The 10735-nt window shown below is 38.8% G+C and overlaps 1 protein-coding gene across 1 annotated transcript; it reads right to left on the bottom strand.

Annotated features, from left to right (window-relative positions):
• Positions 1-3425: 3425 nt before the first annotated feature.
• Positions 3426-7439, bottom strand: LOC122088254 (pentatricopeptide repeat-containing protein At5g48730, chloroplastic). The gene is made up of 3 exons (XM_042657450.1): positions 6868-7439; positions 4411-4817; positions 3426-4310 (listed from the first exon to the last, which is right to left on the bottom strand). Exons 1-3 carry the CDS (start codon positions 7303-7305, stop codon positions 3602-3604), a joined length of 1554 nt encoding a protein of 517 aa, XP_042513384.1. The 5' UTR covers positions 7306-7439; the 3' UTR covers positions 3426-3601.
• Between the last annotated feature and the right edge of the window lie 3296 nt (positions 7440-10735).

Raw genomic sequence — 10735 nt, forward strand, 5'->3', positions numbered from 1 at the left:
GAGGGGAAGGTAATGGCCAGGAGGCTAACCGTGTGGGTCCCTCTCTTCCATGTAAGGAGCCATGAGGAAATAATACACGTACAGGCGGGGAATAAAGAGAAGGAAGAGGGGGGGGGGGGGGGAATGGTGGGTTCTTGAGTAACCAGGTTAGAGATGTTGTTATGGAGGCTGAGGATGTGATCGACTTCTTCATCTTTCAAGCAAAGTGACAAAAGCACAGAAGCATCTTAACCAGGTACAGTGGCTACCCCCATTATCTACCTATTCTCCAAAGTAAGGGAGGAAAATTGAAAAGTCCAATAACAAATTCAACTAACTTTCAATTAGGAGACCACTTTGGGCCTTGAAACTTCAGAGGCAGGGCCAAGTTCAGTTGGTACGATCACCAATGAACAAGGCCGCCTGCCTTTCCATCGGAGAGATTGGGTCGATGAATTCTCCATCATCGGATTCCAAAAGGTAGGGAAAATGAAATAGAAAACAAGTGGCTGATACCCATAGATCCTCCATGGTCATGTCCTAATATTGTTTTAATAATAGGAATGGGTGGTAGTGGGAAAACCACTCTCCCTAGAAACATCTACAAAAGGAATGATGTTAATGAACATTTTCAGACTCATGCTTGGATGTCATAAGCTTTTTATATGTCAATAACGACCATATGAGGATCCTTCTTGTAATATTTAAATCTTTCCATGAGTTTCCTTAGTAAATAAATAGCTTATATCATGGATCTTCCTAGTATATTACCAAGTTGGTTTTCCATAATAGTAATTTCTTTCCTCAGGTGGATTCAATAACCCTCTCCCATAATTTCATAGTATGACTCATTAATTTTATGCCCCTATAGTTATTGTAACTCTGAATATCACATTTATTTTTGTAAATTGGAACCATAACGCTTCTTCTCGATTCATCAGGTATTTTTCTTGTGCTCATAAACTTATTAAACAGCTTGGTCAGCCAAGATAAACCACATATTCCTAAGCTCTTCTACACTTTTATTGAGACCTCATTTGAGACTTGTGTGTTGCCTACTTTCATCCTCCTTAAAGCTTCTTTTATTTCAAACAACCTAATTTTTTGTATATATCTATAACATGAGGTGTCTTGATTTCTAAATGCCATATTTCAGGACACTATTACGACACTATTACTCGAAGTCTCTTCATTTAGTAGGTTGCAGAAATAAACTGTTCATTTCTCCTTAATGTCCTCATTCCTTATGAGTACTCTACCATCTCCACTTTTAATTCACCTAAATGTCTAACATGGATGAGATATACTCTTCCTTTCCCTTATTTTAGCCATCTTATAGATAGAATTTTGCTCTTCCTCTGTGATTAGATTGCTAAAAAGATATCATATTTCTTAACCCTTGCTTTTCCTACAATCTTCTTAGCTCATTTCTGAAAAATTTGTACCTTTTGTAGACCCTCTATATTCTTAGTCATTTGCCATCATAAAACTAGTTTCCTTAGTCTTAATGGCTGCTTGAACAGTTGAACCTCATCATACCACCACGTCTCCTGAGAGGAATGATGTTTTCCTTTTGATTTCACTTAGAACATCTTAGGAAACCTTTTTAATACAAGTAGTCATCTCATTCCACATCGTACTAGTGTGTCCCTCAAAGTCCCACATTCTTATTTGACCACTTTATCATTAAATGATTCAAAGTATCTCCTTTTAAGCTCCACCACCTTATTCTAAGGCAAATAAACTTTCCTATGATTCTGCGTAGCAAGGCAAATATCCAAGACCTATAATCTATGTTGTGTGGTTAAGCTCTCCCCTGGTATAATCTTGCAGTCCTTACATAGCAATCTATCATCCTTCTAGCTAGAAAAAAATATATTTGGCTACTATAATGCCCACTTTTGAAGGTAAATAGATGCTCCTCTCTTTTCAAAGTATAATAGATAGATCATAAGCCACAACAAAATCTAAACTGATCCCACCCTTATTCCTCTCTCAAAAACGTATCCTCTATGAACACCTTCATAATCTCTATGATTTTTCCCAACATGTCTATTTAGGTCACCCCTATTATGTTCTTTTTTCCTTGACTAAAACCATACACTAATGACTAATCCATCCACATGTTCCTAAAATTTTAACTTACTACTTTCATCCAATTCTACTCGAGGTGCATAAGGGCTAATTATATTGACAACCTTTTTCCCCAACACAAGCTTGATGGATCCCATCTCTGAATCTTTTAATATCCACCACATTACTATGCCCACTCCACTTCTATTATTTTTATCCCCCGTAAACGGTATACCAAACTTAGAGTTGTCCAACTCCTTAGCTTTTTTACCCTTCCATCTAATCTCTTGAATACATGCTATGCTAATCGTTCTTCTCCTCATAACATCTATCAATTCTAGACTCTTACCCATTAAAGATCCAATGTTCCAAGATGCTAATCTAATCCTATGTTTTTGGACCAGTTTCTTGTAGAAACGCAACCCTAAAACGATGTAGAAGATAATGGAAAAACAAAACAAACAATGCACATGGATTTTACGAGGTTCGGCAAGGTTGCCTACGTCCCCGGTGAGATGAGATCCTGCTTCACTATCAATGGAGAATAGGGTTACAACACTCGTCCTCACACCTCTCAGTATTGCTTGCATTACAGAGAAAGAAACCCTCACTACAAATATATAGCGAGAAAAACTCTAATCCGGATTAAACTACAATTGCCACCCTAATCCGGATTAAACTACAATTGCCTCAAATAAAAAATTCGAGCGGAGGGCTGCGCCCCCCTACACCCCCTGCTATGTAGGGGGGCCTCCTGGCCCCTTTGTAACCCCCACGACCCGCTAACTGGCTAGTCGGACCGCCGTCCTAGCTGTCTAGGTGCTGCACCAGTACTCCCTGGATTAAACTGCGACGGAATACAAGACATCATACACCAACACTTCTTTACCTGAACTCGTCCACGGTGCGAAAACCCTTGCCTACTTGTCAAGCATCCGGGGTGCCAATGCGGCATATTGCTTATAGGGGATGCCCTAGCTAACCCTTGCTCACTTTTCACTACACCTGGGTCATAGTGTAGCGCATTGCTTATTCTGGCAGGGAGCACCCTAGCATAATGTTTATAATATGAGACTGTGGAATCCATGTAAAAAGGTTTGGATAGGGTTTTTTTCCAGTGCTGGCTGCCAATTTGACGCATCAACCCTCCTCCTATCCGGGCTTGGGACCAGAAACAAACACTGGCGGAGTTAATTCTGATAACTCAGATATGGAAGAAAAAAAACAAAAAAATCTTACTCCGCTTGCTTTACATGATTAGATAACCTTAAGATTCTACTTCTAAAACCTAACTGAGACAAGTATTAACTTCAACGTGAGAAAGGAAGAGACAGCCAGGTAGCATGGCTAGTTCAGTGAAGACAAGAAACAAATAACAACGAACTTTCTCTTTATTGATTTTTACTAAAGAATTAATAACATGGTTACTTGGGTAACTTAAATTTTATTTTTTTAAATCCCTTCTTGTTTTCTCAGAATTTACAATGAAAGAAGAAACAAAACAAGAAAGAGTTAAGAATTAAGCAGCATCTCTTTCACCCATTTTTCTTTAGGGCTCATTCAAGTTTGATCCCGTTCCCTCCCTTTTGTTCATTACATTCTGAAGCTCCTTGGCACGGCTGGTGATGCCACTACTTAAATAAGCCTTGATCATGGTGCTGTATGTGATTTTATCAGGCCTATATCCTCTCTTCTCCATTATTACCAGCACCTCTTTCATCTCTGCCAGGCATTCCATCCTCCCATATGCATCAATCAGGCAGTTGAAAAACACTGTATCCAACATCACATCTGAGTTCTCAATGAACCTCAAGACACCTCCAATCTTGTTCACATCTCCTGCTCGCCCATAAGCCCTGACAAGGGAACATAGTGTGACACAATTGGGTTTGATCCTCTCAGACCTCATCAGTCTGAACAAGTACTCCATCTGCTTCAGGTCACCGGCCCTCCCAAATGCATCAATTACCACATTGTATGTTACGATTGTCCATGAGAAGTAGTACTTATGCATGTACTCCATCACAGAGCTCATCTTGTCATAGTCACCGGCCTTCCCATATGAATCTAGGAGAATGTTGAAGGTCTTGATGTTGGGACGGATCCCAGAGCTCTGAAACTTTTCGTAACACCTTTCCATTGTTTCAAGCTGGCCACTGCTCCCAAAGGCTCTAAGTGTGGAGTTCATGGTCCAGGCATCAGGCTCACAGTTCCTCTCACCAAGCATTTGCATTAATGTTGATTCCATCTCCTCAAATCTTATAGAAAAATAAACAATTAACAAGGAGACCAATCTCTTTGTATAGAAGCAGAAAACATAAAGAATGCATACAGAAGAATAGATGTATAGTTGGATACCTGCCAGCCTTCCCATATGCATCAATGAGAGTATTATATGTGATGGTGTTGGGCTTGATTCCTTGGGCTGCCATATCAGAGAGTAGAGTCTGCACTTGGTCGAAGGCAAAGAAATGGAGGCATGATTTTATAAGGATGGAGTAAGTGTAGACGTCAGGCTGGCAACCTGGTGTTTTCTTCATAAAGTTGAGGATGGAAAATGCTTGGACGAAGAGGCCACTCCTACTATAAGCAGAAAGAAGTGCAGTGTAGGACTCATGGTTCGCTATGCAGCCTTCATCAACCATATCTTGGAATAACGACTGGGCCTTCTCAGGTTGTTTGCACTTTCCGAGCATGACAATAAGCTTGATGTATATGCCAGTGTTGGGCCTATACCAGAGCTGCTCACGCAGTAGTTCAAATACCTACAGTTCAAAAGTTCCAGCATGGATATGTAACCAGAGAGGCAATTAGTTCTATTGCATTTTACTTAGAGAGGCAATTAGTTCTATTGCGTTTGTCTTTGTTAAAGGAAAGAACAAGCAAATACAATATTCCAGCAACGCAGTATGCATCATTACAGATGAGATATACAGACATTATGAGTCCGCCTGAGTATGTGGTCAACACAAGAGGCAAAAGAGGGTACTGAGAAGAGAATTGGAAAGGAAGAATCAGTAATGCAGCAACCAAGCAATTTTTTTTTTCTTCCAGGTGTCAACAGCATAAAAAAAAATGAAAAATAGAAACAAAGAAAATTATAAAACAATATCCCCACATAAATGAAGAATGAATAACAAAAAGATTGATCTGTTCAATCTTCATCGAACCACCCCTTTCCAAAGCCTTGTTCAGATAGCAGAAAAGGCCGGATACAGTGCTGGGGGGGGTGTGGTTGTCTCAGGATGAGGTAGCACTTCCAACTGACACTTTATTATTGAACTCAGCAGTTACAGTAGAGTTTAAGATAGTTAAAATATATAATAAGTTTTCCAAAACATTCTCTTAATTATGTAATTAAATTTTTTAATAGCACTTTTGCTAAGGGGAAAATTTATTGGGAAGAAAATCCCAGAGGCCAGTGGAGGTTCAAAGTTGTGCAGCCGCAAGATAAGGGAAAGACAAATTTAAAAGGAAGATGCCTAGTTATTATGCAAGTTTAACATATGCATGAGGATAAGTGTCCAACGTCGAAATGTAGGGCACTGAAAGGACACACGGTAATGCTACAAGCCTACGAGGTAGCATGAATAGTTGATCTAGAACAAGATGTCATACAACAGATGCCACATGCAGTACTTGATATACAGACATTTATTGGTAATAAAGAGAGAGAACAACTCACAAATGACTAAAATAGTTCTTAAACAGAAGCCAGTTGCGGCCTACTTTGTTAAATATTCGTACGCTGTAGATAACTACAAAGATGATAGTCCAATTTCAATTACTGGATCTCAATTCAAGAACTCCTCTCCTAGCATTTGTGACCACAACTACAACGTAACTTAGTCAGCTCTAATATTGCCACAAATAAACTGATTTCACAAAATGAGAACTACATGGACATGGAACCATAAGCAGTGTAGAAATGCTGAACAAGCCAACCTTCTGTTAGTACAGAGCATCCATGGATATTCTTCCGTGCTCCGCCATCTCCATTCAAACTTCCCATTGAGTACGCTAGTACAAACCTTCTGTTCCAAAAGAAGAAAATCATCCCATCTAATTTGGAGATAACCTTCGTTGCTCACATTCTCATGGAGGAAGTGTAGGACTTTCTAGCATTTACTTCTTTCAGGTGTGGGGGTTAGGAACCGGGGGGGAGGGATTCCAACAAATTAAACAATATGATCAAGTGTCTATGTCATTCTCTACACGCTAGTAGGTACAATTTTTATTATTTTCCTGCATTGTAATAGCTAGAAAGGACCAGTTTTTTGACACTATTTTTTTCTTTTATTTCACTGAAAATTCATGCTTCCATGAGAAAACAAGAAGAATGCAATTCACAATTTACAAAAAATGAGCCAATTCTGAACCAAATTGCATCTAATCGAATTCATTGATCAAGTGTCTTGTCATTTAGCAGCACGGTTATAATTGAATTTTCTGCATTGCAGCTGATAAAATACCATTTTCATTTTTCGTTTTATCTGGGTTCTTTCATTTTAGTGAAAATAGAAATTTCCACGAGAAAAGAAGAAAACCCAACCCACAATTTGCCTAAATAAACCAAGTCTGAACAGAATCGCATCAAGTTGATCAACTGTCTCTTCATTCTCTACACACTAGTAGTTCAGGTTTAATAATTTTTTTTCTGCATTGCAACTGATTAAGACCTTTTTTCACCTTGTAATTTACATTTTTTTTTTTCCTAATGAAAATTGAACTTTCCACGAGAAAAAAAGAAAACCCGAGTTCACAATTCACCAAACTGAGTAAAGTCTGAATCGAATAGAAGCGAATTGAACAAACCTTGAGAGCGGATTCCCACCGCAAAGCTGCGATCCTCTCATGAAGGGCTTCGAGAACAGTCCTGGGTAGGAGTTTCTTCGAATTGGTAGGACCTCCCTTCTTCTCGATGATAGCTTTCGTGGCCTCTCTGCGTAATATCACCGATATGGCCTTCTGAGAAGCAATCTTTTGGTTCACTTCTTCTTTCCTTTCCCTAGCTTCCCTCTCTTTTTCCTTTCCGCTGTTGCCGCTTCCAATCCATTTGTTATCCAGAAACGTCGCAATATTTGCCGTCTCTGCATTCGCAACCTGGGAAGTAGCAGGTGAAGAAGTGGTTGGGAGTTGTGGTTTTGATTTCGGTATTGGCAAGTTTTTGGATTTCGATTCGGGAAGTGGAGGACGTTGGGCTGAGGAGATTGAAGTTCCACCGAAGCACTGCGAGGTCGGAAGAGATGCCATGAGAGATTGAGAGAACCAATCTCCGGAAAAGGAAACGCAATTCTCGTTTGAGTTTGAGGTTTGAACTCCTTATCCTCCACCAGAGTTCAGAGTACTTCAGCAGACTCGAGGGATTAGAATCCTATAAGTTGTCTACAACGTTGAGAGATTTTCTCTTTTTCTGTTGGTTTTTAGTTCGAATGGGCCATTTTCAGTCCGTGTGGTTTGAGGAATCGGATCGGATTAGAATCGACCATGACTGATCTTGATTCTTGGTCTATACCATATCAGTGAATTAGTATCCAAGTAGTGCTACACTTTAGATTGTAAAATATTGATTGCTTGTTGAATCCTGTGAATCATGTGAAAGTGGGATACTCCAAATTCGAGGGTCAAAGAGTTTCATAAAACGTTCTTGGTGGAAAAAAATGTGAGTAAAAGATCCCGCTACAAAGGATAAAATAGTTCAAAAACGATTTTTAATTGAAAACATGGGTCCGATTCTAATCGATCTGGGTCGATACTAGTCTTGACCAATCTCATTCACAATACCATGTTCTCAAATCTTGAAACCGATACAACTTCAGCCTCCAGGTTATGACCAAAAATGATTCTAAAACTTGAATTGGAGTGGTATAAGCCTTGATGATCCCTATCTTGACCAATCTAATCCTGATATACCTGATAAAAACATGATAAAAACTGAATTTTATTAAAAAAAAAAAACATATATAAATTAGTTCGATACAATCCAATTCAGGCTGATCCAGATTGATATCGATTTGAAATCGGCCTTTGACGGATCCCAAGACCGGTCCCAAATTTTAAAACCTTACATCATGGGATAATGTTGAGATGGGTATCAAAAGACCACACAAAATGGGTAATGGGCTGGGCCTATGCGGGTAAGCCAGGTTTGCTTCACGGCCCATTTCCACAATTTTTTCCATGCAAAAAAAACTGTAAAGAGAACAGAACCCTGCTGGCATAGGTACACACCAGCATGTGAGCCAATGGGAGGACACGTAAGAGTGTCTTCAATGAGAGGATAGCACTATCTTTCCGCATGTGCTGTATCTAGGCGTAGACAAATGCAAGTGGGTAGCGTTCTTTCTTCCAGAATGAAAATAGATAAAAAATGAAATTTACAAACATTATCCAATACTAACAAACTCCAACTTTCCTAATCCAGCTTTTGTAGCCCACTTATGACTTACCCCCATATTACTAAACAAAAGTCAAACAGGAAAAATGATCGAGTTTTTCCACACCCATGGTTCAAGGGACCGAGGGGTTCACATGGTGCGGAGAAGGTATTGTGCAACAATGGGGGTGAGAGGTAATGTGTTTAGCTTTGGAAAAATGTGTGAAGTTCTAAACTTAGTAAATTTGATCCCTCCTTGTAAACAGATGCGGCTACTAAGATGGTGTAAACCACCGAGAGAAAAGAAAAAGTGAATTTTGACAATTCATAAAATAGGGGTAACACATTTATGGTCAATGATAGCCATTGATCTTCTTCAAGCAGGGTACATGAAAATTTTCTCCAAGAAAAAAATTTCCTCTTGTTTTATATTTTTTTGTTTGTTTGTTTGTTTGAGCCTCTAGGTTAACAGATATCTGCATGTATAAACATTAGGGTCTCACTTGGTGAAACCATAGTTTGTTATATCAATCTTAGCAACAAGACAAGACCTGAAACCTAGTACAATAAGATATTTTGGGTATAGATAAAATTACACTCATTAATGTAATATGTTTTATCTTTTTTATTTTTTCCATGCCACATAGGATGGTGACAATACCAAGATTATCCTTTAATGTTATATTTATTGTATTTTGTTTTGAGATTGTAAGTAGACATGACATGGACCAAATAAGAAATACCATCTCAGAGAAAATTTTCCTCCCACACATGAAGGTTCACCATACTATCCTAGGGTTTACAAACCTCTATAGGATTTTAATGTGTTCCCAAAGTACCCTTTTGATACCTTCTCGTGCGCATTTGAAGTCCCGTGATGGCTTAAGGAAAACTCAATCTTACTATTTTTATGCCTATAGTAGGAGGAAGACTACTTTGATATAGAAGATGGCAAACCTTTCTTGGCCTTTTGGCTAAAGATCAAGTATAGAAGACTACAATCCGGTATGATTATCATCTTATTGTATCGAAACCCATATATTTTATAGGGGAAAGGAGTAGAATGACAATTGAATGCTTGGTTATATTGACATCTTACACACTAAGCTATTGAGTGCATGGGAGGAAGCGTTTCATGATGTGTATATGTGGGTTCCATATGGTCAAGGAGGGGTTGAAATCGTCTGCAATTCCGATCTCGTACAATTCTGCGCAATATCATCTTCAGGCGGTGACACGTGTATTGATACCAATACAATGGCCCAGATCTGGTACAACTAATAAAATATTAAATTAATGAAAAGGCATTTAAATCAGATCTGGGCCATTGTATTGGTATCAATACACGTGTCACCGTCTGAAGGTGGTATTGTACGAAATTATACGAGATCGAAATTGCAGACGATTTTTTTCCGTCAAGGAGGGGGGAATGTCAGAGATTGTGAGGGAATGAACTAGAGATGTAAAATTTGAGAATGGAGACCTTTAGTTACGACTTGAGTCTCCAATAAAGGTGTACCAATTGGGCCGGCCCAATTAGAAGCTTAGTTAAAAGGTATCTCAACATGGAAGAACAACAAACATAGTGGATATCGTCCTCTTTGTCTCTAATGCATCTAGAATGCTAAAATTTGTTTGTGCGAGTGTGTGCACACGTTCTTGCACATTACATGCAATGATGGACATTTTAATGGCTATAATAATTTTATAATAAAAGACTAATAATTAATAGGGGAAAAGAATACTCCATGAGCCACGAGACCTTTGTACCTACACAGGGCTAACGAAGGGCATTGGTATCAAGATGGGTGGTTTTTAGGGTTTCACGAAGGTGGAGACATCATTTTTCTATTCTCTATGTTTAAACGCATGGCCATGTGACCAGTGAGCGTTTATTTCCCCTAATTAATAATTATTGAACACAAATCAATGCTTGTGAAAACTCAAAAGAAGAATTACACATAATTTCAACAATAGAGAAAGAGACGTTGATTGAATTGTTAGATTTTTTCTTTTTTAAAGATGTTTTTAAATCAATCTAAAAGAATTCTCAAATTAGGAGTGAAACAGGGTTTGGTTGGGCCCGATTTCTTAAAACCCAACCCAATTCTATGTCCCCAAAATTCAATCTAGACACAATCCAACCCTGTTAGGCTCATGCCTAGGCCTAACACTATCGGGTTCATGCAAACCCAACCCGGTCCTAATTGACCCTGATTGAATTGGGTTGGGTTAGATTGGCCTTAATCGGCTTTGATTTTTGCTATGGTTGGGCTTACCCTATTTGAGCCCCTTTTTTTTTTTTTT

The sequence above is a fragment of the Macadamia integrifolia genome, chromosome 9 (genome assembly GCF_013358625.1).
Source record: "Macadamia integrifolia cultivar HAES 741 chromosome 9, SCU_Mint_v3, whole genome shotgun sequence".
In the NCBI taxonomy this organism is placed as follows: Eukaryota; Viridiplantae; Streptophyta; class Magnoliopsida; order Proteales; family Proteaceae; genus Macadamia; species Macadamia integrifolia.